General features: G+C 44.8%; 5 protein-coding genes across 7 annotated transcripts; all 5 read right to left on the minus strand.

Annotated features, from left to right (window-relative positions):
• Nucleotides 1-3,263: 3,263 nt before the first annotated feature.
• On the minus strand, nucleotides 3,264-4,811 carry LOC102701172 (vacuolar-processing enzyme-like). The gene has a single exon (XM_006654815.2). It carries the CDS (start codon nucleotides 4,809-4,811, stop codon nucleotides 3,426-3,428), a length of 1,386 nt encoding a protein of 461 aa, XP_006654878.1. The 3' UTR covers nucleotides 3,264-3,425.
• A 667-nt stretch (nucleotides 4,812-5,478) lies between these two features.
• On the minus strand, nucleotides 5,479-9,308 carry LOC102701449. Its single transcript, XM_006654816.3, has 3 exons — nucleotides 9,083-9,308; nucleotides 8,111-8,997; nucleotides 5,479-6,873 (listed from the first exon to the last, which is right to left on the minus strand). The coding sequence occupies exons 1-3, from the start codon at nucleotides 9,268-9,270 to the stop codon at nucleotides 5,828-5,830; spliced, it is 2,121 nt and encodes a 706-aa protein (XP_006654879.2). The 5' UTR covers nucleotides 9,271-9,308; the 3' UTR covers nucleotides 5,479-5,827.
• A 1,534-nt stretch (nucleotides 9,309-10,842) lies between these two features.
• On the minus strand, nucleotides 10,843-13,525 carry LOC102705633 (B2 protein-like). Of its 2 annotated transcripts, none has more exons than XM_040524595.1 (2): nucleotides 12,688-13,525; nucleotides 10,843-12,601 (listed from the first exon to the last, which is right to left on the minus strand). In XM_040524595.1, exons 1-2 carry the CDS (start codon nucleotides 13,339-13,341, stop codon nucleotides 12,467-12,469), a joined length of 789 nt encoding a protein of 262 aa, XP_040380529.1. In that variant the 5' UTR covers nucleotides 13,342-13,525; the 3' UTR covers nucleotides 10,843-12,466. The 2 variants fall into 2 exon arrangements, with proteins under 2 accessions (XP_040380529.1, XP_015692723.2); XM_015837237.2 differs by having other exon boundaries at nucleotides 10,843-12,622; nucleotides 12,688-13,522.
• A 1,023-nt stretch (nucleotides 13,526-14,548) lies between these two features.
• Nucleotides 14,549-19,056, minus strand: LOC102705917 (vacuolar cation/proton exchanger 1b-like). Its single transcript, XM_006655596.3, has 10 exons — nucleotides 18,756-19,056; nucleotides 16,968-17,035; nucleotides 16,828-16,856; nucleotides 16,284-16,702; nucleotides 16,075-16,212; nucleotides 15,871-15,987; nucleotides 15,710-15,763; nucleotides 15,473-15,589; nucleotides 15,281-15,371; nucleotides 14,549-15,180 (listed from the first exon to the last, which is right to left on the minus strand). Exons 1-10 carry the CDS (start codon nucleotides 19,020-19,022, stop codon nucleotides 15,137-15,139), a joined length of 1,344 nt encoding a protein of 447 aa, XP_006655659.1. The 5' UTR covers nucleotides 19,023-19,056; the 3' UTR covers nucleotides 14,549-15,136.
• A 2,734-nt stretch (nucleotides 19,057-21,790) lies between these two features.
• Nucleotides 21,791-27,478, minus strand: LOC102706200. 2 transcript variants are annotated; one of them, XM_040524484.1, is made up of 10 exons: nucleotides 26,742-27,478; nucleotides 26,121-26,259; nucleotides 25,884-26,011; nucleotides 25,608-25,809; nucleotides 25,259-25,497; nucleotides 25,050-25,161; nucleotides 24,829-24,970; nucleotides 24,578-24,720; nucleotides 24,323-24,492; nucleotides 21,791-23,679 (listed from the first exon to the last, which is right to left on the minus strand). In XM_040524484.1, the coding sequence occupies exons 1-10, from the start codon at nucleotides 26,949-26,951 to the stop codon at nucleotides 21,982-21,984; spliced, it is 3,183 nt and encodes a 1,060-aa protein (XP_040380418.1). In that variant the 5' UTR covers nucleotides 26,952-27,478; the 3' UTR covers nucleotides 21,791-21,981. The 2 variants fall into 2 exon arrangements, with proteins under 2 accessions (XP_040380418.1, XP_006655660.1); XM_006655597.3 differs by having other exon boundaries at nucleotides 25,887-26,011; nucleotides 26,742-27,477.
• Between the last annotated feature and the right edge of the window lie 482 nt (nucleotides 27,479-27,960).

The following is a 27,960-nucleotide window of genomic DNA, read 5'->3' on the forward strand; positions in this document are numbered from 1 at the left end:
CAAAGCTAGTGTGAGTTTCCTGTTAACCTAACACATCTCTACATGATGAACACAACCATAGTGAGCAAAAAAATAATGTGTTGGGGAGTCTCAATTTGATTACATAAGATATACAACTTAGAGCCATTCGGATTCATTTTTCTCAATTGACCAGCAGATTGAATTCTATCTCTGTGAGATAGCCAGAGAAAATATTTGATTCTAGAGCGCAAGGAGATTTCCAAACATCTTCCATTCTACAAGCTACAACGCGTCTAAATGTTAAAGCTCTATTCATAGATTTTACAATGACTTATTGGATTTCTCTAGCTCCCACGGTATAATATACATATCCCCTCTACACTGTGTATTAGACCAATCTCCTATCTCATCTCTTCCCAACCAACCACCTCTTGAATGCAAAAGCAAAAGGATCTCCTAAAAGTTAGGTTTTGAAAACAAACTTCCAACACTTCTTTAACGTAGATCTCTTGTTGGCTACAAATCTTTTAAATGTTAAGGCATTTCACTTTTAAGGGCACACCTTATACCCAAACATATTTTCCGAGATGAACCTGATCACCTTTCCCAATTAAACCAACCACTCCCTACACAGAACCACTCCATTATTTGAGTCAACCAATTCCAAAACTGTGATGCACTCTCACCTCCACACTGGATAAAAAAAATCCTATATCTTAAGTATTTTTCCTTAGTAGGTCCAGGCACAGAACTCTCTTTCCTAGAAGTCACGTAAAAAAGCCATTTGGAAAGCCAAACGATATATTTACAAACGGAAAAAAAATATGCGGATATAACTTTTATATACACATTCTTAGCTAACTAAAAGCAAAAGCTAAAAAAACTACAATGAAAAAAAAACCAAAATCAAGGTTTAAATTTGAGGTTTTAGCTTATAAGTTGAGACAGAAGCAAAAGCAAAAGATAAGACTACTAATCCTCTAAATTTTTTTCTTGAAAGCCAAATATCTCCATTTCATCATATATTATTTCCTTTTATTGCTTAGTCCAACCCAATAAATCTTCATGTAGTTGAGTCTATTTTATGGTGAATCCCTCCAGGCAACAAGTACATACCCATGACATAAGTGGGAATTCTAAAGAGACAATAATAAATTTAAATCTTTACACCATAAGAAAGGGAACCATGTATCCAAGTTGCCAACCTCTTGTCTAATTTACTTGGGATGAAGCTAAATTGAGCAATATTAATTTTCTCTGACCTGGTATGGAAGTGTAAGTGTTTAATAGGAAAAATACCCCTATGATAATACTCCATTGTGATCAAAGTTAGATAGACCAACACTAAACACTTCAATCTTATGAAATTTTACTCTAAGGCTTGACATCTCTTCAAAAACAATGTAGTATATTAGAAACTTAGTAATCCCAATCTTTTTATCACACATAAGAACAAAAATAATAGCATCATCTTCCTGCATATTGGAAGTGAGTCAATCCTCCATCTACCAGATTAGTGACTAACCCAAATAAGAAATCGACTAATTTTGCATTATCAAAGATTGCAGCAAGGTTAAACAATAAGGGTGAAAGGGGTCTCTCTCTCAGAGCAAACTATCTATCCCGTCATCCATACTAAATATAGATGATGTGAGGGAAAAAAGGTTCTAACGAATAATTTATCCCATCATTCAAAAATAGAGCATCATCCATATTAGAACGAGAAACTCCAAATATATATGTTATCTCTCCTCCATTCATATCTCAACATCCGATCACAAGAGAGAGCAATATCAATATGAGAGGAAGCGGTTGCAAGATATTAATAAAATATATGGATGATGCAATATAGATGTTCTGTTAGAGTGATGCATGATATGAATAAAGAATCTATTTTAGGTAATCATGCAAATCACAATATGGATGATGAAATTTGGATGACATGTTAGGTTTGCTCTAAGAGCATCCCGATAGATCAACTATTCCATCATCCAATCTAAAAATAGAGGATAGGGAGTAAAAGTTGAGCTCCAGCAGAGCATTCATTATATCTTTTATTTTTGAATGTCATCTATATTAGGAGAGAGAAAAAATATAGTTAGATCTTCTCCATCCTCTAAAGAGATATGGAGAATGTCATATATAGATGATCTACTGGATTACATAGAGATATGAATGATGAAACGATTTTGGATAATCATTCAAATTAAGATATGGATGACCAAATTTAGATGAGCTGCTGGGGATGCTCGAGGCCCCGTTATTTCTCCGAGTTTCATAACCTAGACTCTCTCGTTTTTGTAAGCACGCTTCCTGAACTGCTAAACAGTGTGATTTTTTGCAAAATTTTCTACAGAAACGTTTCTTTAAAAATCATATTAATCCATTTATTAATTTTTTATAACTAAAAATTAATTAATCGTATATTAATTTATTACAATGTTTTCCGTGTTGGTGTTTGTAGAGTAATACACGTAATACCCACTATATATTTTTTTATCTAGTGTCGTTGACTTTGGTGTGAAACGTATATGTAAAAATGTGAACCTTAACTAACGCCTTGCTTAGTTCCCAAAATTTTATTTTCCAAAAACATCACATCAAATCTTTGGACATCTAAATAAAGCGTTAAATATAGATAAATCAAAAAACTAATTGCACAGTTACGGAAAAAATCTTGAGACGAATCTTTTGAGCCTAATTAGAAAGTGATTAGCCATAAGTGATACAGTTACCAACATGTGCTAATGACAGGTTAATTAGGCTCAAAAAATTCGTCTTGCGGTTTCCAACCGAAATCTGAAATTTGTTTTGTAATTAGACTACGTTTAATACTTCAAATATGTATCCGAAAACTTGATACGATATTTCTGCAAAAATTTTTTGCAAACTAAACGCCACATAAAGAAAACAGAAACCGGGAGAAGCATTTACATACAGGTACGATTCTAGACGTGTACGTACGAAACTGACATCTACAGAGATTAATTAAGCCCCGTTCAGTTGGGGAAAATTTTTTAGAGAGAGGTTATATCGACGCGTACGGTCACATATTTGAAGTATTAAATATAGTCTAATTACAAAACAAATTTCACATTTCGTCTGAAAACTGCGAGACGAATCTTTTGAGTCTAATTAATCCGTCATTAGCACATGTTGGCTATTATAGCACTTATGGCTAATCATGTACTAATTAGGCTTAAAAATTCGTGTCACGATTTTTCTCGTAACTATGTAATTAGTTTTAATGTTCATGTATATTTAATTTTTTATTTAGGTGTCCAAAGATTGAATACGGATGTTTTTAGGAAAAGATATTGGAAACTGTTTCGCCTAAGTGATGAAACTTGACCGATCGATCTGGATTAATTTAGCGGTACTTTGATGGAGTATATATTATTATTTACAGTGGCAGTAATTAAGATGGATGGATCCATGGCGTGGACGCGATGAGAATGAAGAATTTACAAGTGAGGAGGACATGCGAGGGAGGCGGCAGTTGCCATGGCGTGGTGAGAGACGCCGGCGTTGCAGATGTTGGCGAAGGAGCGCATGTGCTTCATGCCGTACTGCCCCAGCGACCCACACCGCGCCTCGAACGTCCGCACCATCGACTTGAGGCACTCCCAGTCCTCCACCACCGCCTGCCCCGCCTTCGCCTTCTTCTCCTCCTTCTCCTTGCCGGAGCTGAAGATGAGGCCCTCGACCAGCTCCACGCTGCTGTCCACGCGGGATCGCCGCCCCATCTCTTGCAGAAGCCGCTCCCGAGCCTCCACCTTCTTCTCGGGCGCCGCTCTCATGTACTTGCGCCACAGGTAGAGGAGATCGGCGTCACGCTGGTTCACGCTCACACTCGCAGGTATGGCGGCGGCGGCGTCGTCAGCACGGCTGGCTGCAGCAGGTGTGTCCATGTAGTAGAGGTGGAGGCTCTGCGGGCTGAGGCTCATGTCGCCGTACTGCATGACGTGGGAGCCGAGGAAGTAGGTGCCCGCGTCCGACGTGCGGTTCTTGACCGACCTGTACTGCTGCTGCAGCGTCTCGCCCCGGCGGCCGTCCTGGTGCGCGTCGGCGTCCTCCATCCAGGCCACGCTGTAGAGGTCGCCGAGGCAGGTGTCGAACTCCGGCGGCGGGGCGCCATGGTCGTCGCCGGGGCAGTAGGTGCCCCAGCTGCTCTCGTCGGCGTTGGAGGCCGTGGTGGCGTAGACGGCGATGTCGGTGGGGAGGAGGCCCTCGAAGATGCTGCCGGACTCGCACGCCTCCACGTACATGACGAGGCTCTTGTAGGCGCCGGCGGCGTGCTTCTTCTTCAGCGCCTGCACCAGGTCGTTGGCGTACAGGTACTCGCCCTCCGCCGGTCCTGGCATGCTCAGCACGCCGGGGCCGCCGTGGTCGGCGTAGTAGACGAACACGTGGTCGTTGGGGCCGCTGCTGACGACCTTGCCGCTGCCGGCGCCGGTGAGGGCCGACCTGTTGCCCAGCAGCACGGCCAGGAAGTTGTTGACGGTGACGTCCTTGCGAGTGTAATCCTTGGGGACTCCGGCGTAGACGTCGGGGCCGGAAGGGTGGTTGATGATGGTCCCGGGCCTGGGGTTGTCGGGGTGGCTGGCGATGTCGTCGTACATCATCACCACGATGTTGTCGTCGTTGAGGCCTCCTTTCCTCATGATCTGGTACGCGTGGCACACGTCCGCCTGGTGCCGGTAGTTGTAGAACCCCTTCGACCCCGCCACCAGCACGCCCCACCTCGTCCCGCCTCCCTCCGACCCCAGCCGCAGGAACTCCTCCTGCCACCGCCCGCACACTGCGCCCCCGAGGCCGAGCAGCAGCAGCACCACGACGCAGCGCCCCATGGACTCACCTCACCTCACCTCTCCGTATATATATATATATATAGTTGATTGAGTTGAATCGCTGCAATTAATTAATCCTTGATCCTAGCTTGTTATATTAGGAGTAGCTTATTATTAGTAGTACGTACCGTGCGTGCGATTGTTTGTGACGTACGTACTACGTACAACATATATACCCCACTGTATGTATAGTATCGTCCTGCAAGCTAAGTAGGCAGTCAGCTGGCAGGCAGGCTAACTTAAGCATCCCTACTAGTTTAACAGCTTAGTATTTTTTTTTCTTTTGGGACCCTTAATCGGGTCCTGACTTTAATTGAATAAAATATTTTAAACTAGAGTAGCAAGATAACAAGTGATTGTTGCGTGGTGTAGGTGTGTGGTTTGCCTGGCGTGTAATCTTCAGTGATAGTGCCATCGTATACGTAGTGCCTCCTACCTAGCTAGCATGCTTAGACGCAACACACAAGAGCCCGACCAAACCAAACTAGCAGATCACTATCACAAAACTCAACTCTCGTCTCTCCAGGCGGCAGACGCAGCAGCAGCAGCAGTAACACCTTGCTCAAACTATGGTAGTATCATTGCAGGCGAGGGGAGGGGAGGGGAGGGGAGGGCCAGGACAATGAGCACAAAACAAACACAAATCAGACAAGATTGATGATATCCCCCTGCCTTCCCTTGATTCCACTGTTAGCTAGTTTTATAGATCATGCTCCACAAAAATCCAAGGTGGGCCACCACCTACCCCAATCGACAATTGTGAATCACAATCTGCATACTGCCAGAATGCTAGTATCGATCATCTTCTAATGCTATAGTAAGAAAATTTACATACAGCAACATCTGCCGGAGGAACTCAAGTACCCCGACTGTCTAAGACACTCTTCACCAATGAAAAGCATCTCACCTTAGACAGCCATGGTGGTACTGGTACATCCTATCTGGAGCATAACTCAGGACAAAGCTCCGAAACATCATCCCCATTCATCCTCCAGTAAGACAAGGATATGCATACCTCATTTCATTTGAAAGCTCAACGCTTCATTGATCCTACTGAAAACAACTCGAAGTGGGATGCATGCAATAGTTGGCGCAGAGATTTTACCTACTACTGACTTATTGTCTCCAGCGCCTCTCCGATTTATCTCGAAAGATGAAAGCCTCCGCATCTTTCTTGAAGAAGGCGCATGAGTTTTAGTGTGTGGCCGCCATGATTTATCCATTTCGAGCTCAGACATCTTCCTGCGGCTTCTGGGCTTTGCTCCTCCCGTGTGTGATCTCAGACGTCCTGGGCTTGCAGCTTCATCCTTCTTCAGTGCTCCATTAACAATGCTTGTGGCAGGATGGTGATCATTTACACCTGATGCAGGAAGGAAACATACACCATCTGAGACCTCCACAGAGACTGGATACCCCACAACGGGTCTTCGGTTCCATCTACTCATCAGGGAAACAAGAGGAACACGGCGCCCCTTGTTGGTGCATCCATTCCCACTTAGCTCCACATCATAAAGGATGGGATTCAATTGGAGTGTCTTGGTTGGCTTTACTGCATGGCACCTTGCAGGTTCAGGTGTTCTCTGTTCGGGTGGCAACACCTGAAGTGGCAACTCAAAGACCAGAGATGATGCTGAAACATTGTCACAATTTGAAGGGCTACTCAGAATTTCAGACAATTCTTCATGCTCATGCTTCACTTCAGAGCATTGCTTCTTGACTGCACCGCCACAGTCCAAATCAGTAGGAAATACTGCAAGCTGCTTAACAACATCAGGGCCAGATGGCCTGTTTACTGAACTCTTGTCCACCTTTTCTTCCGAAAGGATAACCTCACTGATTGATGATCTGTGATTTACAACCCTGTCTTTGTGATATCCAGGCTCCAATGCAATGCTTTCCCCATTGTTACCCCCACAATCAGCAGAGCTTATGATTTGCTTCTTAACATTTCTTCGATCGCATCGGGAAGATATGCTGGCTTTGCTGCAGCTGGTAGCTTGCCTTTTGAGTTTGCAGATAGGATCCTTTGTCAAGGCAGAAGGTAGATACGCTTTCAAATGATCTGGTGGAAATTCCGTTGATAAGTAACTCACTCTTCAAGAGTTCAAAAAAAAAAAAAGAAAAGAAAGAAAGAGAACATCGGTATGTGAAATAGTCTATAGACAAGATGTCCACATACCATGATTCATCTAGTTAATAATATATAAAATCGAAGAGTTATTTTAAGGTGCTCCACCTTACCTATAAGGTGGTAAGAGCTAAGGATGAATCCTAGCCTTTGAATGTTTTATTAGTTTTCTATAGAGATAATATATTCTTTAACTCATAATTAAGAAATCCTCTGAACAAAAGGAAAGCATCAATGCATATAATTACCCTTCCAGATTAAGCGATGCATGCAGAAATTATAGTTGCAATTAAACTCAACTTTTTACTAGTCATTTAGACTGAACCTACACGTCATTTGATTTTTTTTTGAAAGATCTGTAGAAATGATGGTAAAACTATGAATTAAGATTTGAAATTCATTACAACAAATTTATTTTTTTATCAAATATATAATTGCTGTTTTAAAATACAAATCTGGTTACGTGAAATGAAATCATATACAGCTCAAATTTTGAAAGACTTGAAAATTTTCATTCTATGCCTTGATATCTACTGGATTTGATCAGAGTTTTTAAAATTTATGTTTAGTTTGTAATACATATGATGCTCAAAATTTAAATTCTGTACCTTCCAGCATTATTATTGAAATTTGATAATATGGCAAGGCATGTTTTATGACAACTCTTACATTAATTACTCACTTTATATGTTTTTTTCCTAATATATGATCTCTTACCTCCAATGAGGTAAGACAAATACTATCCATTGGATCAACATGCAGTGGATGGTCTAAAACAAAGTTGGAGCACCTTAAAAAAGTCCAAAATCGAATTGTTTGCCTTTTTCCATAAGAGAAAAGGTTGAACACTTCAAGAGTAAATGTCAGGACTACAAGACATTATAATGATCAGCAGATTGATGTATCAGGTCAGAAACACTTGAAGGTTGAAATCGGTTGATATTATTGGTCCCCTTGTAACTGAGTTTGATTAATTTCTGGATACAAGAAAATTGCCAAATTTTACCAATGATATCCTCGTACTGAATATCAAAAACTGATAGTAAATACCAAGTGGTGGGATTTGTACTATGTGTAGTTACCAAATCTAACTGGTCTGTCATTGTTCAAATGCACATATTTATTAAAAGAATCCATAAGCAGAACATATAAAGGGGCAGTGCAGGTTTACCTGGTTCCAACATACTTCCGGCGGTGAAAGAAGTAGCAGCAAAACTATTCCGATGGGAGAAATCATCATCAGGTAACCTAGTCATGCAGGAAACTTGAGCTCCTTTTGATTGATCAATCTTGAATGCACTGTCACGACGAGAGTTGCACTTATCCATTACAGTATCCAAGCTTGAAGTTCCCGGGGAACTGCTGGAACAGCTACCTGCGTCTATGGAAAGCTGATTAGACCTTCGACCATTCGGTTTGAACCCATTCCACATGTCACCGTTGAATAGCTCTGATAGAGGACGGGACCTGTCTTTCTTCCTTACACTCCCAAATACTCCATCCAGGTCTGGACTAGGTGGTTTCCTCTTTGCAGTAGCATCAGACTGCCTACTCCTTTTGACGGGACAAGTAGTAGGCAGATCATCAGTGAAATCAGAGAATGTGCCTAGATTGGGCATGCGCTTTGAGAACTTATTCGATCCAATGTCGCTGAGGTCCCTCATGCGTGGGAAGCCCTGAGGCACATCGTCTTCGGAATCATTTGGCGTCTTGCGCTTCCTCTTGGGAGGCGGCGGGTTGATGACGGCGGTGGAGGAAGGTGCGTCCATGGCGGCGGTGGGCAGATTGAGGAGGGTGTTGTCGGCAGTGCGGTTCTTGCTGGGCGCATCCTGAAAGTGAGCTCTCTCGATCTGGAGGGCTTGGAGAATGGCGTCCTCCTTGCGGGCGTACCTGCCGGTGTTGTAGGCACTGTAATCCCTCTTCTTCTTGGTGCCGTTGCTGGTGGTGGCGCGGCGGAGGGCGTCCTGCGTCTCGGCCTTGGTGATGAAGTCGTCGAACTCCACCTCCCCGCAGCGGAACGGCTTGACGCGCTTGGTCCTCTCGAGGTTGCACCAGTCACTTCAATCCGGTAAGGGTGAGGTGAGGGGTGAGGGCGAGGGCAAATCGAAGGGGAAGCGAGAGAGAGAGAGAGTGGCGTACGTACACGAAGGTGGGGCCCTGGCGGCGGCCGAGGAGCATGATGGGGGTGGCCGGCGCCTTGGGGGGAGCGGGGCAGCCGTCGGGGACGTCGAGCGGGGAGATGACGCGGCCGGGCCACCAGGAGCCGTTGGGGCGGCGGACCCAGACCAGCGTGCCCTCCGACGAGGACACATCCTTCGCCCAGCCGCCCATCCCCTTCCCTTGCTCCCAATTTTAGGATTCCAGCAGATGGCAGTCGGGTCAGCTGGTGGTGGGGGGGGGGGGGGGGGGGGGGGGGGAGGCGCCGGCGCCGGCGAGGAGCAGTGGAGCTGAGCTCCCTCGATAGAGAGGAGAGAGGGGAAGCCAGGGTTGGAGAGAGAGAGACACACACACACTCTGCATCAGCATCACTCACTACTATCTCACCTTGGGCCTTACATGGGCTTATGTCAGCCCATTAAGATTTGTTCTGTATTCTATTTTTTTATTTTTTTAATAAATAATTTACATAACTATATTTTTATTTCTAAAATTCATAGATCTAACCTAGGACGGAACGTCCGGCGACGGCGCCTGAGCCATTTTGCAGGCAGAAGCCCCTGCCTCCCCTCTCGGGCGCATGTGTTTTTTTTTCCATTTTGCCCCTTTGCTGGGGCTAAAAAGCAAAATGTCCTAGACACTGTCAGTGGCCGGGCGGCCGCCTGCCACATTATTGTTCCGTCTCTAGGAGGGCGGCGGGAGTTTATATTTGTATATTTTGAAAATAAAAATATAGTTTTGTAAATTATTTATTAAATAAAATTAAAACTAAAAATTCTATGTTTTTCCCAGAGTATTTGTTTGAACATAACTTGGATGTTAGTGGCCACATTGCACGATTTTTCTTAAACCATAGACAATTTACCTTTATTATATATTTAGTGCTTGAATGGGTTGATGACAGGAATGATGTTATTTAATTTGATGCCTTTTTAGGTTAACCCGATACAAGAACTTCAAGGAAGGACACAAGAGAATTATTGTGGCTACAGATTTAGTTGGCAGAGGAATTGATATTGTCATCAACTAATAAGGCATGCCTGATTCTAATGACACACACCTGCACAGGGTAACGAACAAGCCACTTCTAGTAGTAGTTGGCATGTTCATGCATGTATGATGCTAATGATATTTCCTTTGTAAGGCTGGAAGAGCAGGTCGTTTTGGCACCAAGGGACGGGACTTGCAATAACTTTTGCTTCCTCTGCCTCAGACTCTGACGTTCTTAATCAGGTCTGCATCCTGTGATCTACATCTTTTTCTATAACGGATCTAATGAATGCTGCAACATTTTACAATTGGGTTTTCCCCATTTCTGTAGATGCAAGAAAGGTTTGAAGTGGACATACAGAAAGGTTTGAGGTGGACATACACGTAGGATGAAAACGGTCAAAAACGGTCGGAAAACATGTCAACCGTTTTCTACTTCTACATTTAAATACGAAAACAAAAACGAAATCGGTAAAGTCGAACACGAAAACGAATACGAACTTACGGAATATCCCGAATATCGAAAACGAACCAATTCGAACGAAATTATGTCAAACACGGTCGGTATAAAAAAATAATACATAATATTAACTCGTCGACACACAGATACATATCTATCTAGAACAAGCAATTAAGTAGCAACTAAACTAGAATAGAATAATCAAATGAAATTAAATAATCAAATCAACCACTTGAAAAGCTAAATTGAATAATCAAATCAAGTTAAACAACCAATGGTGAACTAGCTTAACTAAGTAAAATTAAAGCACGAGAAACATTAACCCATAACTTCACATAAGTATTGTTGCATAGTAGGATTTACAATATTATGAACAACTGCTAATCAAATTTACATTGCAACTATAGATCGATTGAGGCGTGGAAATTGTAACTACTGCTGGTGCCACTAGAAGCCGGTACGTGCTAGTGCTACTGCAGATGTTGGGGACGAGTTCAGGCAGGCTCGTCGGCGAGATGGAGACTGAAGAGGGCAGGCTCGCCGCTTACGGTCGCGGGAGGAGGGGCAGCAAGAGGACGAGCCACCGGACAAGCCGCCGACGGGAGGACGAGCAGCAGGAGATGGAGCCGCCGGCGGATGGATGAGCCGCCCGTGGGAGATGAGGCGGCAGCGGGAAGACCGGAGGCGCCGGCGGCGGCGGAGAGATAAGCGTCCACGCAGACCAGCGACGCCGACGACGCAGTCACGTTCACGCAGCGACGCACGCAGGACGCAGCCGCCGCCTCTCAGCCGTGGACGGTCGTGACTCCTCCCCTCAGAAGATAGGGTTCTCATCTAAATGAGCTTGGGCTTTGACTGTGAACGGATAGTGGGCCAATTTCGGTTTTAACCGAATTTATAAATACGGAAGGTTCCGAAATATAGAAATCGGTTGAACAAGCACAAAACCGTTTTCGCTCCACTTTCATATTCCGAATTTCATGTTCCGTTTTCGAATTTTTAATATTCTGAATTTGTCCGAAAATACGAATGAGATCGAATCAAATGTAGAAAACAGGAGCTGCCCGAGCAAATTGCCACCTCCACTCCACGTACAGTAAGTGTTGTAGCATAGTTGGAATTGTTGAAATGGAAGTGTTTTGGATATCCTCTGATAAGTTTGTTCCTGTGATAAACAGTTGCATCACAAACTACAGAGTTTTGAGTCTGGCGCAACACACCCTGCGCGCAGAAAGGAGAGAGAGAGAGAGTGATGCTCTCCGAGTGTCAGAAGCCTCTGTGATGCTTAGTTGATACTATCAGTCAGTTTTTGAACTAGTAATGTTATGGAGGAATCGATTTTACTGCTGTAATTTAGTACTAGTCGGAACCGTTTGTACTCTTTATCGAAGTCATTTGGGGTGCTTGTAGGCCAAATGACGATCAAAATCATTGCTGCTGTACTCTAGGATTTTTCATCCTATTAATCGTAATGTATGTCCTTTTTCCTTGCGCCGAAGCGTTGCCACGACATTCCCTTGATTCTACTTTGACATCTTCGCTATACATAGTGAAGTTAGCCCTGTCTTGCCATTTTGTTATCGTGGAGATGGTGATTATGGTAATATGCTAATGGCTAATTTAACCTGCTGGCTTCATTCATTTGTAGAGGGCAGCACACCATTAATTTTTTTTTCTTAAATTTATTTGTAGAGGGTGGGAAACCATTTAAATGCAACTTATAGAGGTGTATGATATTACAGCAATAAAGATTTCGTCCTGGTAACTTACTACTAGTAGTATTTATACTCCATATACCTAACGATCGATGGCAAAAACCCTGTAATATGTATAATCCGTGCTAACTTAGTGTGTGTGTCATTTTAACGATCGATATGAATATGATGATGTTATTTGAGGCGAGAGAGACATGGACATGGATCAGGCGAAGAGCTTCTCGGCGAAGATGTCAAGAAGGGAGACGGCCTCGGCGACGCTGAGCTCCAGCCGGAACTTTGGGCCGTCGTAGTGGTGCAGCACCGGCCGGAAGGCGTCCTCCTCCAGCGGCTCACAGATCTTCCGAGTCGCCACCCGCACCTGCAATTGCGGAGATGGAACATTGGAAATGGAGAGCAGAGGAGAGAGATGCATAGTACGTATACCTGGGCTGGGAACCTGGACTGCTTGGTGTCGTCGTCCTCCCATGCGGTGGGATCGATGTTTGATCCGCCGAAGCTGGCGGCCTCGAAGATGCCGTGCAGCTGGTGCGTGGAGTAGTTGTAGAGGAAGAGCGGCAGCCCCGGCCTGATCGCCCTCACCGACTCCCTGTACCTCGACGGCAGCCCGAACAGCTGCCTCTTCAGGTTCTCCTCCATCGTCTCCTTGTTGCACACGAAGATGTACCCCCCCATCGCCTCCTCCTTCGCCAGCGACTCCGACGCCGCCAGCCTCTTCAACCTCTTCTCGCTGCTGATGCTGCTGCTCTTCTTGCTGTTGTTTCTGCCGTCGATGCCCTTCTTCTTGCCGCTGATGATGTCATCGCTGCTGGTGCTGTAGTAGTAGTAGTTGTTAATCTTGGCGGCTGGCCGGCCGACGACGGACTTGTTGTTGAGCAGGTGCTGTTGGGAGGGGGAGCTGTAGTTGTAGCGGTCGGCGGCGTTGGTGGTGGTGGTGGCGAAGGCGAGCTTGTTGTTGTTGTTGCTGTTGCTGCGATCGACGGCAGGAGTCCAGATGGAGTCGGCGATGGAGAGGCTGGAGAAGTTGTGGAGGCGGAGCTGGTCGCTGAACTGCCAGAACTCGCGCTCGTAACCCTCCATCGATCTTCCAATTGGATCTCCTCCTCCTCCTCTTCCTCGATCAACAACAAATTTGGGGGAAAGAAAAGAGGCCTCGTCCTCGAAGATGATCGGAGAAGAGAAGCGAGGCGACAAGAAGAGGAAAGTAGGAGCAATATTACTAGTGATAGTCAATTAAAGGAGTTAATTCACGCGGGCGGATGGCACTGCCACGTCGCCCACTCCACCTCAAAATAAATAAATCTATAACACCGTATATTATAGCACCATAGATCTACGTTCTCGTCTTGTCTTATAATTAAAAAGCTAAAATTTAAATTTTAAATCTTAGTTTAGAGTTGATTTCAGGTGTTTAGCACTGAAGTTTATTTTCGTCCTTGACTCAAATATTGCTAATAAAACGTATATAAAGTTTTATTCACAATTATTTTTTATTTATAAATATATCGTTTGAACTTTTTTAATACAAAAGTGAACAATCACCCCATTTATCCAGAAGATTTATATATAGTACCAAAATATGTCACCTCTTGAAATAGTTTGGTTTATTTTGGACATAAGGAGTATATGTAAATTAATGATAAGACCAGTCTCAATACTCAGTTTCATTTCATAGTTTTCAAAACAGCTAACTCGATGAAACGATGAATGAAACAGCCACTCATTGTGTAACGTTTCATTGTACTATTTCCAAAGCTAAATAACACGTTTAATTACTGCTGAAAGTTTGATTGCGTGCAGAGAGTATTTGATTGCATGAAACACCTTAAGCCACTCAATGCAAGTTTCACTACGTAACCGAGAACTTGTTAATGGTGCTCAAAGGTTTTATGGCCATGAAACTAATTCTCTCTCGTCTCATAGTTTCATGTAAATATTTTTTTGTTATGTGTCACCTAATTAATGTGCATAACACCTCCATGAAACATCCATTGATATTGGTCTAATAGTCGTATAAATAAGACATATTTATGGGGTATTCTATTTAAAATCAAATCATCTTATAGCACGAGAACAAAAGATTTATAGTATCATATATCATCAAATTGGAAAAGAAAAAAAAAAAGCAGAGTACATGCGTTGCTTTCTTTTGGAGGTAAGCAACCAGGACTAGGCTAGGAACGCGTAGAAAGAAATTAATGGTTACGACTTTTACTTACGAGTGGGTGGGTGGTATCATATTCATATCAACCGATCGATCCATTCCACCCGATGGATGCCTGCCACGTAAAAATTTAGAACGCGTTAACGGCCCTGGCCTGCTTCTTTTTCAACCACCATTAATTCTTTTTGGATGCATACTTTGATCGGTCGGTCGAGGACCAAGACCAGGTCAAACAATATGCATGCTTTCTCCGTATCTGTAGTGCAGATTAAGCTATCACAACAAGGAAACATCACTCTCTCCGTCTCAAAAGAACATTTCATTTATTTTTTTTCATCCCAATTAATTAAAATTATCTGTTAAAAAGCTTGACATGTTATTGTATATTATCGGACAGAGGGAGAAGACAGTTGGTGGTAAGAAATAATCAAAGGTGGTGGTGGTGGGGAGTGTGGGTATGTATATAATATGGGTTGTGGTTAGTGGCGTAATTGGCGCGTAGCGAATCGAGCGGGATGGATGGCGACCTACCTATCACCTACTAATAACCTATCTGATCTATCTATTATCATCATCATCGTCGTCTGGAAATGGAGGAAGAGTTTCAACTAGGCAGGCTGACGGTCTCCTCCTCAGGAGCCCACACGTACGGCCCAACGGCACCATTTCATCTCTGCTTGTGCTGCTTAATTACTACTATACTCTAGCTAACTAATGCTCCATGATCCATCGTACACCGTCCAGCTGGTTGTCATCTACATCCACATACATGTCTATGCGTTAATTATCAGCAAACAAAACAATATGATGTAGTTACTACGTACGACATGTCAGTTAGTATTAATAGCAGCATACCTGCGCGTCGTCTTATAACAAAAAAGCACACGCTAATGACAGCGTAGCAAAGGATAAGAACCAATCCCTTCAGATAATGCGATTCTCCGTCCTGCAAAATGTACGTTTATGCTAATTGAAATGGGAAGGACTTTTTCCTTATTGATCTCTCACAACAGATTAAAGAGAGCATATCTAGCTAGGTTAACTTGCCTGGAGGGTGAAGGCAGTCACTAATATTGCTAGAAACAGAGATCCAGTCTCTAGCAAGTTGAAATCAAGATCCATTGGGATCCCCATCGTCCAGGCTACCACCACACTCAATGGCACCTACCATGCATGCATCCGTCGTAAATTAAACAGGCCGGCAAAAAACATATTAATATATAAGTTACTCATTGCACATATATATGTATGTAGCCGAAAGTTAAAAGTTAACTCGACACACACCACGAACATGGAGATCTGCGTGGCAGAGCCCAGAGACACTCCCAGGGTGATATCCTGTCGTCACAACAAATCAAATCAATGATAAGACGAGTGTTAAGGTTATCCTGATGTATGTTCTCAGCTGAGACATGCATGCATGTATGTTGGTGTTACACTGTTACCAGCTTGTTCTTGAGAGCAAAAATGACAGCACCAGCATGCTCCGCTGCATTCCCAACGATGGGAAGCAAAATGATGCTGATGAAGCTCACTGATAATTCCCAAGATTGTGAGGCCGCCTACATATATGTTCCCAAGATTCGATCACAATGCCAAGCATGGTGCCAATTTGTGTACGTACTACTCGAGGAGATATACGTACGTACCTCAATTGTGGTCACAACATACTCTGATAGCAGTGCAGTGACGAGAGTCATGAGAGCCAGCCAAATCATCGCACTTGAGAATCCCAGCACTGGTTCGTCTTGAGAGATGGTCACTGAATCATCGTCATCATCCTCAACCTGGTAATTAAATTTGGTTGGATCGAACTGAGGTACGAGGGCAGTATATACAGAGAGAGATAATCACACACCTCTTGGGGGTCAAACAGCTGGCGATGCGTCTTGAGCTGGAAGAAGAGGTAGGCCAGGTAGGCGAGGAGCATGACGATGCTGCAGGCACGGGACAGGTCCAGCGCTGCGGCGCCGGAGACAAGGGCGTGCTCGCCGGAGGCGACGGCGTAGCGGAGCATGAGCGGCAGCGAGTGGCAGAGGGCGCCGAGGATGAGGAGCGCGGTGTTGACGTCCGCTTGCTTCCTGTCGAAGGGTTGGTGGGCGGCGAGGTTGGTGACGCCGCCCAGGAAGAGGGAGGTGCCGAGGACGAGCAGCAGGTTGGAGAGGATGGATCCCAGCAGGGAGCATTTCACCACCTCAATCTTCCTCTCTCGCAGCGCAAACAACGCGATGATCACCTCCGTCACGTTGCCAAATGTCGCGTTCAGAATTCCACCCACTGTTCGATCCATTGTTTTTTTACAATTACAATTCCATTTGCACTAATCAGCACGCATATATATATATACTCCTGCATGTTTGCAATTGATTCTTGATCTAAACGAATCCATAGCATACACTTACCAGTTGGCCCGGTGTAAAATGCAATCTGCCTGTGTGCGCACACGCGACCAATTGTGATTCAATATTAGTTACTAATTAAATTACTCCAAATGATGGCATGGTGTACATAGAAATGAATGCAGGAGCCAGGAAGCTCTTACTCGGTGAGGAAGCTGAGCCTCTCGGCAAGAGGGACGAGGCCGATTAAGCTCAGCACGAACACCCACACCTGCAATTACTCTCCAATTCCATCACACTCGACCATTTTGGATTATATCGTGCTCAAACTTTATACTATCTGATTTTGATAATTCTTATCGTGTTTGCACGGCAATAGATTTATGTAAATCTATCTTTGACCTTAATTATATATATATATATAATTAAAAAGTAAATAAATATTTCATTTTATTAAAGCACACTTTACGACTAATTTTAATTATATATTTTAAAAATTAGTGACCAAACCGTGTCCACATCCAAAATGACAAGTATTATGAAACAAATATAGTTGTTGATCATGCTAATTTCTATCTATTACTGCTCTCTCTAGTTGGATAATTCTAGTCGTTTTAGACAATAACGTGATCTCCAAAACATATCTATGACTACATTTTTGGCTGTAATTTATAACAAAATAAATAAAATTTTATTTTTATTAAAGTGGAGTACTTATTAAGACTAAGGTGGTGTTTGGGAAACAAGGGCTTATTTGTAGTCCCTGTCACATCGGATGTTTGGACAATAATTTGAAGTATTAAATATAGACTAATTACAAAACCATTGGACTAATTCGCGAGACGAATCTATTGAGCCTAACTAATCCATGATTAGCCTATGTGATGCTACAGTAAATATTTGCTAATTATGTATTAATTAGGCTTAAAAAATTCATCTCGCGGATTAGCTCTAATTTATGAAATTAGTTTTTTTATTAGTCTATGTTTAATACTTCAAATTAATGTCTAAATATCCGATGTGACATGGACTAAAAGTTTTTGCCCCATCTAAACACCCCCTAATTTATACATGTTGTCCTAATGTTTTAAAATTAAATATTGAAATTTATTGAGAGTGAAAGTTTTAAAAAATTAATATCAATTTTGCCCAAAGCGACAGAAGTCATTGAACCGGGGGAGCAGTAAGCAGAGTTACCGTGCAAATATAGCTGATGCGCGCCGACAAAAAGTAACACCCGTGAGGGGATTAATTAGTGATGCAGGCATGTGATGGCTGTTGTCAACTTGCTTAATTTGTTGCAATTCCATGATTCCATCTGTTTGTATTTTTAATAGGGATTTACAGGCTGCATGCAGGCAGGGCAAGGTCGGGCGCCACGCCACATGCAGCAGCACATGCACCCAGTAAAAATCTAATCTCCATCATCCGGCTCGATGCTGCATTCATCCATGTGTTGTTGGTGGAGTGTATTTTTAATTTCTCTTTTGAAAGAGTGAAGAACGACAGACTAACTAGCTAGTCTATGTGAAAAACGATGGCTGGTTTATGCAACAAGGCATAGAACATATAAATACAAATGTTAATTAACTATGAGTAAATTGAGGAGTAGTAATAATAGTATGAGAGAAATGAAATTACTCGTAGGTAGTGGAGGAGCAATTAAGAAGAAGACGACGATATATACGAGGGCTGCGTTCGGCAGGTATAGATTAGTTAACTTATGCCCTTACAGGGAAAACGTAGTAATAAATTAGTACATGATTAATTAATTATTAATTATTAAAAAAATTAATATAGATTAATATAATTTTTTAAAACAACTTTTATATAGAAATTTTTTTTAAAAAAATACACCGTTTAGCATTTCGGGAAGCATGCGCGTGAAAAATGAGAAGGTATAAGTTAACCAGCTGAATTGGCGAACGCGGCCTAGGTATATTAATGGAGATTAGATAGATAAAGATAAAGCAAGCAGGAAGTGATATAACCTGTCCGAAGTGGAGGTAAGCGGCGGCGACGGCGAGGAGGACGGCGGGGAGGAGGAGGAAGAGCTTGGTGGCGAGGAGGACCTCGTTGAGGTTGGCGAGGAAGGCGCGGAGGGCGGCGCAGGGCACCTTGTTGATGAGGGAGCCGTCGGACCTCTTGCGGAGGGAGGAGGAGGACATGTTGTGAGCTGTGCGCGGGCGATCAGCCGGTCCCGGCAGCAGCTGGCGGCGCACTGCCATCTCCTTCGCCTCCGTCGTCGTCCGCGGCATCTTCGATCTCTCACACTCTCAATGGAAACGAAAAACGAAGGAAGGTGGATAGATAGAGAGACGAGAGGAGTGCATGAGTAGTAGCTATCTATCTGTATGTATGGATGTGCTGAATTAACTGAGAAATATTATTGTAATAGTACTGCTATTAGAGTAAGAGAGGTGGATGCAGTTGCTCGATCGATGACCAGGACCGACTAGCTAGCCTAGTAGCACTAGAATATATGTGTTATGTATGTATGTATGTATGATGCACACAGATCATCGATATTAATAAGGCAGCGGGAGAGTGAGAGTGGACTGTTCTGGCTAATTTGGCTAGGGTTCGATCGAATCCCAAGATCGAACGGCCTTCCCATACAGCAGTTCAATCAAAGTGCATGCGCACATAAATAAATACTACTAGTAGCAGAGTACGTAGTTCAATCAATCTTGGGTTGGCTTAAGCCACTGCTACTGCTGCCTGCAACAGGAGTAGCTAGCTGCATGGGGAAGAAGAGTTTGAGTACTAGCTTGCAGCTGCAGGGCATGGCAACAACATATCTGCAGATGGGATGGGATGAGCAGTCGAGTCGAGTAGGCAAAGACGAGACAGACAAAAGTTAAATTGGAGGTGGTCCGGTTCGTTAGTTTCGGTCGTTTCCTTCCTTCCACGCCCGTCGCCATCGATCGCCACTGCATCCATCGTCTTATTCCTCTTCCATCTCAAATCATGCAGTGTCATCTCATCGATCTCAAATCATCTAGTAGTAGCTAGTAGTATCCACCCTCATCCCCTACCCACCCAATGGCCCCAAGCAACTAATAGTAGCGTTCAATATTAAGGCTTTCAGCAATTTTATAGTCGTTGAGAAGGTATCATGAGGTACCAAACCTCTCGGTACCTAGTACTATGAGGTACCAAATTTTACACTAAAATTTTGGTAGATCTCAGTATCTACTTAAGGACTGTAAAATTGCTCTAAGGCTAAATATTATCACATTGATTTTTTTTTAAAAAGATAATACTAGGTCTAGATTATAATGATGATAGATAATTCTCTGCTGCCTTCTATATTCCTAGCATATGAATAGTGGCTTGGGGTCTTGTTAATAGAACGATGATTGATAATTCTGCGCTGCCTTCTATATTCCTAGCATATGATTACTGGCTTGGGGGTCTTGTTAATAGTGTCGGTGCTCCGCCTCAAGGATGCCATCACCAATGGACTCAGTGACACTGACAACGATAATGAGAACATCTCCGCAATTTATTGTTGGCACCTCTTCTCTAGTTTTGGGATATCACATTGCCGCCATCGGCACAAGTATCATCTCTATTTTGCTTGCAAACTAATCAGATGCCGCACAAGTATCTTTTTTTAAAGCCCCATCGGGTGTAATTATATTAAGGAGGATTAAAAGCAAAAATACAGAGTAATTACAAGCTTGGAGCAGGCTAGGGGAAGGTGATTACAGGTGAGATGGTCTACCGACAACCCCGGAGAGGTGTCTAGGTTCAGTTAGGGCTACTCTACTCTCGTTCCATGACTGCTTGGATGGTTTGCCCTGAGAAGGGAGAGGTCTTTTTCACGACTTGCAATCCACGGGTCATTGATTGGTCTTTCCTTTTTTGTGGAATATCCTCTGATTGCGTTCTGTCCAAATCTCCCATGTTACTAAGATGATGAGGGATTTGGCTCTAGCTCTAAGTTGTTTTGGTGTATCTTTGATTGCACATGTCCACCAGTCTGGAACAGTTGTGTCTTCTAGGTTTTCATCTATTTTTAGACTGCGTCAGGTTGTCTTGTTTAGGATTTCCTTTCAAATCCGCTTTGTTACTAGGCAGTTTGTGAACATATGTTGTGTCATCTCTAGATTTCAGAAGCAGAGTTGACAGAAATATTTGTTGGGCTATTGTCGTTGTTATAGACGGTCTACTGTCCAGATTCTGTCTTGGAGCACTAGCCACACAAAGAGTTTACATTTTGGTGGTGCCTAATTTTTCCATACACACGATGTTGTATAAGATAGTATGAAGCCTATGAATTGCATTAGGTAAGCTGATCTAGATGTGTATTGCCACGACGCTGCCCATTTCCATCGGATGCAGTCTTCTTCCTCTGTTGCAAGGTTGATGTTGGCCTTCTCAACTGTGACGGTGAAGAACTCGTCCGATGATTGTATTAACAGATTGTGATTTATGTCCTGGACCTAGTTTTTGATGCTACACAAGTATCAGGGCTAGGATCACGTACGTACTAATATGTAGTAGCTGATGCTACATAATATAATTACTGACTGATACCACATAGATAATAAATGATATGTGTGGTGTATAGTATCAAGCCAGGTAACACAAGATAGGTGTCGTAGAGGTATTAGATCCGGTACCTATTAGGCATCATAATGTCTCAATATGTCACCATACAATAGTGTCCATCCCCTATTGATTTTACATTTGAGTTAGAGAGCTAGCTAAGAAACTAAGATACTCTATACGTTTCAAAATATAAATCATACTTTTCTTTGTTAGAACAAAGTTGTGATCAATAATTTCTTAAACTAATATATTATTTACGATACACAAGTATAGTTATAATAAAGTCATAACAAAAATAAAATTAAACCATAAATAGTATATGTATACTCACAGTCATATTTGTTAGCTACGGATGTTAGAAGTTATATTTGAGCTTACATGTTTGTATATATATTTAGTTTTGATCCATCTTGATTATTTTTTTGGTAATTATTTAAATGACATTCAATAGGTGAGGGGGTGTTACTTAAGAGTTTAGAATCCTTGATGGTGGCGTGTTAACAGGGTAAATTAAACGCAAATGGAGACGCTCATTGGAGCAAATGTACAACATGCATGCACGATGAATTCCATATACCGGTGAGTAGTGTATAATTAAACGTAGCATTAGCTGTGCCGCACGTTCAATTGCTTCTTGGTACACTTGAATGAATTAAGCTACCTGTTGGAGAAGATGGCTTCCAGATCCTTGTACAGTCCCCTCGTCTTGCTGCTCCACTGCTCGCCTTTCGACTCCGACGACGACGACATGCTCTTGCTCCCCTTTCCTCTGCTGCCCGACGCCTCGCCCGCATCCACCTGTCCCTCCCTGCTGAAGCTCGCCTTCGCCATCTCCCGCAGCTGCCCCAGCCACGACCTCTGCGCCTCTGCGCCGGCGCCACCACCGCCCAGCTGCCCCACCACCGGCTGCTTCTGCTTCATCTTCTCCAGATGCTCTCCCACCGCCGACGACGGCACCACCAGCAGCAGGAGCCCTATCCACACCGCCTTCGCGCCCTCCACGACGGACCTCCTGTCCGGGCTCAGCAGCTGCACCTGCCGGTACAGCGCGTTCCACTCGTTGCACACCTGCGCCGCCAACGCCACCGCCATCACGCTCAGCATCGCCAGCCCCAGCCCACTTCCCTCCTCGGCGCCACCACTGTCCACCAGCCTCAGGCATGCAGCGAACACGAACACCTCGCTGCCCACCGCCACGATCTCCACCAGCTGCACCCGCTTCTTGATGAAGGGCTTCTTCAGCACCATGAAGAAGAGCTGGAAGGAGGCGATGGCCAGCACCACAATGGCGTGCGCCCGCGACGAGTGGTCCGACGACGCGTGCGCGCCCGCCACGATGCCCAGCGCCACGCGCTTCACCGACTCCAGGAACGTGTAGTAGATCCGCAGTATGCCGAACAGCTTCTGCAGGAACGGCGCCTCGGCGTCCTCGTTCTCGTCGTCGGACGCGATGATCTGCTCCGCCTCCGCCGCCGGGCGCTTGCCACTGGCGATCTGGGAGAGCATGTACTTGGGCGGGCCGCGCAGGTCCTCGAAGAGCGGCCCGAGCTTGACGAGCCAGGCGGCGCGGCCGTGGTCCGGGTCCCTCCACGTCCACTGGCCGCGCTTGCCGGGGCCGAGCGTCCGGCGAACCAGCTCCTGGTACCAGTGGTACTCCCGCCCCTCCTGGTGCACCTCCTTGTACTGCAGCAGCCTCCCCGTGGTGACGCCCAGCGACAGGAACAGCAGCAGCGCCACCAGGAACGCCGTGAGCACCCCAGTCAGCACGATGCCGACGACTAGCCCGGCCGTGGTGCCGCCTCTGATGAGCGCCGCGGACGCCTGCGAGACGCAGGGCATGGCGAGGATGACGAGCATCAGCTCCAGCCTGGGGAACACGAGCGCGCCGTAGGAGTGTCGTCTGTGGCGCAGCTTGAGGTAGAGGAGGAGGGCGGCATGCAGCAGCAGGAGCGCGCCTGCGACGATGGCCAGCCAGAACATGTTCCTGAAGAAGTACTTCCAGCCATCAAGATCCTGCAGCTTCATGATGATCTGCGCCTCGGGCTTCATGTCCTGGTTCTCGAACAGATACCGGTACTCCATTGCGGTGAGCGGCTTGCCGTCCAACGCTCCTAGGCCTAGGCCTAGAGGGCGGTGGACGTCGGCGGCGACGGCGCTGCGGTCGAGAAGCTCGGAGTAGGCGATGGCCGGCATGGTGGAGTAGCCGACGAAGGGGTCGGCGGAGGGGCCTTCCCATGGCAGCCGCATGTAAGGGATGCTCCATTCGAGGCCCTTGCTCAGCTCGTAGTACTCCACCGTCAGGTTTATCGACAGCCATCGCGACAGAGCCAACACCTGGATGTGGCACGCCATTCTCTGAAACCAAACCCGATGTACAATATAAAACCATGCAAGCATGCATCAACAGCTAATTAATTAATTGAGATTTGCCCTGGTCCAATAAAAGTGACCTATAGGTACCGGTAACTCGAGATACCAAATCATTTCTAATTGTTAAAGTTTTACTTTTTATTAAACCGAAGCAAATCTCTAATTAATTAGTTTGATTGAAATATGTGAAGCAAATCTCTAATTAATTAGTTTGATTGAAATATGTAAATGATATCGCTAACTCCGTTACTCTCTCCGGTTTTTTTTTTCGACGACATTGACTTTTTTATTTATGTTTGACCTTTCATTTTATTCAAAAATTTTGTCCAAATATATAAAATTATAAATCATACTTAAAGTTGCTTTAGTAATAAATCAAATCATAATAAAATAGTCAATAATTATATGAATTTTTTGAATAAGATGAAGGATCATACGTAGATCGAAAAGTCAACGGCGTCAAACAAAAAAATCGGAGGGAGTAAGACTTTCAACTATTGCCTAGGGTTTATAATGATGCTGATGAATCTACACATATAGGCTGATAATATACAAGATACATCTAGTTTTATGAGACAGGAGTAATAAATATGGTTTGAGTGGGCAGTCCAGTACGTTAGTATATTACCAAAAGATTCCGTGATGGGTCGGAGATGATGTATGAGGACGGCCTCTGGATGGCTCCTGACGCCAGGAGCGACGAGGTTGAGACTGTCAGCAGCGTGGCGACTGCTGCAGTTACCGCGAATACCACCGTCGTAACGATCGCCATGGACGACGACGACGCAGGAACAGAATCTGCACTCAATAATACATTAGTAAAACGAACACACTTCAAATATCTTAATGATCATTTTGATATGATGTACTTCATGCATCTTACAATGCCTCACTTCAAGACGGTCTGACGGCAAGTTGGGATTCCCTGCGACGTCCTGAGCAGAGTTTTCGGCGACCTGGACCGAGATCACCTTATCAACTGCCTGTATCTGCACCGTGTATATGCTCTTACTAGCCTCATGGAAGCTGAAACACCAAAACGAAACTCCTCCATTAGTATAGTAGTAGTAAATTGGGTGTGCTTATTACTATGCATGCACGTGTAATGAATGGCAGAATGGGTTTGTTGCTTGCCTGAGTAGATTGCCCCCCGAAAGCTGCAGCGCAGAGGAAGTGAAGTTGAAGACGGGCTTTGCAAACCTGATCAAAAGCGGGATGTTGCGGGAGCTTGTTCTCACAGTCGAGGTTGCCAGCTTAACAGAAGGTCTCTGATTATCTGTACATCATGTATATATGCTGCTTATATATGATGCGAAGCAGACGCAGATATGATAGTGTATGACTGACTGACTAACCGTAAAGAAATGTGTAAGGTTGTGAAGAGAAAACAGGAGTCCCTTGTCTGCTAATTATGGAATTTGCATCGCAGGAAACAGTCACGACGGCGGTGTTTGACGTCCTATTCACCTGGAATATTGGATGGATAGGTAATGTGAGGCCAGCCTGTAGGTAGGATTGGCACGTACTGACAGATAGGTTAAGAGTAGATCGAGTAGGTAGGTACGAGGTATCCGAAGCGGCGGTTTCCGAGCGTGCTTCGGTTGGTTGGCGTGAGTACGGCATCGGTGGCGGTAAGAGCGGCGAGGATTTGGGCAGAGGAGTTGATGACGGGTTGAGCGAAGGAGAGGTATATCCTCAGCTCCCTCTCATCGTTGGTGGCTTGGACCACCCTGCTGGCGCCCTCGATCTCAATCAGCTTCTCAGGGATGCTGCTGCCAATACTCATGGAGTCGCTCCGTCTGTCTGAAATCAAATCAAACCAACAACAAAATTGTTATCGTGTCATCAACTATATATAGTAATGGTACTCTACTCCAGTAAGTAGCAAGGAATGAATGGAATGGAGTACGTACCAAAGTGCAGGGTGAAGGTGGAGTTGGCGGTTCGGGTGAAGCGGTGGCCGGCAGCATCGGTGCAGAAGCCCCTGGGCATGACGAGGATGAGGCGGCCATAGAGCTCCTCCGGCGAGATGGTGACGGCCACGGAGTACTGCAGGGCAGGGCGGAGGACCTGCATAGTCGCCGGCTCCACGCGGCCGGGCCCGTACACGATCAGCTGCAACCAACCAACCAAAATGTAAAGAGAGTATCGTCTGAGCAAGTGAAGAGAGATGGAGGTAAGTGCAGTACTACATGGCAGTAGGTGGCGTTGCAGGTAAATGGGTGGCAGGGCTCGGAGAAGGAGACGAGCACCGACACGTTGGATGCGCTCGTGAATGCCGACTCCGCCATCACGGACGCCGTCGGGGCAACCGTGTCTGCAAATTATTTATTTTAATTACATTTTGTCACGCTACTAGCTAGCTACTACCAGAGCTAGAGTCAAAATGGAAAAAGGAAATAAATGTAATTTGTTTCTGAACCAACCAACATCCCAGGCGTAGATGGCGCAACTTGTTGTTGCTGGTGTTCGCCCTGCGCACGCCGTGAAGGTGTGGTTGCCGTCCTTGAGCCTCAGCCGCGCCCTCCTCGTCCCGTTGCACTCCCCCTCCCTCTTCCCGTCCAACTGCATCAACCATATGCATGCACCAAATGCATCTTCATATCGATCATTTTCTCAATTCCCGCGCCGGCCATTTTGTTGAACATACTAAATAATATGCAATCAATCAAATGAATGGTCTAATGCGGCAAGCCATTTTCACCAGTGTAGTCTGACCAACATCAACAACATCTGGGTGCCTATAGTATCTTTAACTTCAATTCAGTAGACCATACATCCAAGAGCCCATAAAAGGGCATGCTAACTTCAGACCACATTACACCTGATTCTCTAGCTTCGTAATATTGTATCGTAGCCTTGTAGCTATGGAGGGAAATCTCAGCTTAAAGACATTACAAGAGGACATTAGAAATCGATGAGATTCATTTCAGAAACTAGCGCCGCATGCAGATTTGAAAAATGGAAGCCGGGAAGGATTTGTAAATGCATGCTGAAATAAATGGGAGTGCCTGAGCCTGGGCCTGAGAGAGCAAGCAAGAACTGACCTTGCAGGTGATGGTGCAATCCTGGCAGGGCCCTCCATTGCTGTCCACGACCTGGAAGGCGAACTCGGCCGACGCCGACTTGGAGACGCGGGGAGGGGTCTTGGAGAAGCTGACGGCGACGTCATTGCCAGCGCCGGAGCAGAGGAGCGGCGCCGCAAAGAGGAGGAGGAGGAGCACAACGATGGAGCCCCTGCAGCTCTTCCACACCATCCTTTCCTATCCCTATCCTTTCTTGTTATGTACTACTCCTCCTACTCCTGATAGCTTGCTAGATTAGATGCTACCACTGTTGCAGCAGCAGCAGGGTGCTTCTGCTCCCAAGCAAGCAAGCTCTAACTGCACTACACTACACTACACTACACCTTAATGAATATTCATCCAGCGGACAGCAGTGGACAGGGGAGTGAATGCATGATGCTGCATCCTTGGGCAATGGCGCGCTGTTAAGGCTAGGCTACCTCTCAACAATGGCAGTGGGCTCACTAGGAGAGGAAGGGAGAGGAGAGGGAGCAGTAAAACGGACAAAAATGGAGGGAGGGAAGGAAGGAATAATGGTGGGGGACAAGACAGGACTGGAGGTGGAGGAGAGGGCCAAGGCACACACACTCTCACTCTCACTTCACTCTGCCATCGCCATGTGAAGAAGAGCGATGGATGTGGTGGCGTTGGCAGCGAGCAGAGGTGAGAATGGATGGATGATGCATATGAGGACTATAGCCACCAAACTGTCATTTGTTTCTAGTTTTTCTCCTCTATCTATCCATCTTCTACCTAATTAATCATATCCATCCTTGCATTGCATGTAAAATGCTCATCGTCCCTACTCTACTATTCACTCGGATTTGCTTGCTTCCACGGACAAGAAGAAACAACAAGCAACGAGATTGCTACGTGACTATCCTTGCGAGCCATTATCAACTGTAGCAACAAAGACAAACTTGCAGCTATCATGAAATTTCATTTTAGCTAGAATATTATGGCGATATATATGATGTTTACTCTAAATTAAATATCGGCCTCTCGAGCCACTGAATCAGGATATGACTACTGCGCGTGGATTAGCTCAACATGGACGGCTGCCGTCGTCTCGACGACGATACTGCTTTTAACTCCGGCAACAGTAAAGATAATACGGCATCCATTCTAAAATATAAAAAGGTGTTTATTATAAACTAAGAAGACATAAAACTATTTTAAATATTTTAGTCATCAAATTTTA

Source organism: Oryza brachyantha, chromosome 5 (assembly GCF_000231095.2).
Source record: "Oryza brachyantha chromosome 5, ObraRS2, whole genome shotgun sequence".
In the NCBI taxonomy this organism is placed as follows: Eukaryota; Viridiplantae; Streptophyta; class Magnoliopsida; order Poales; family Poaceae; genus Oryza; species Oryza brachyantha.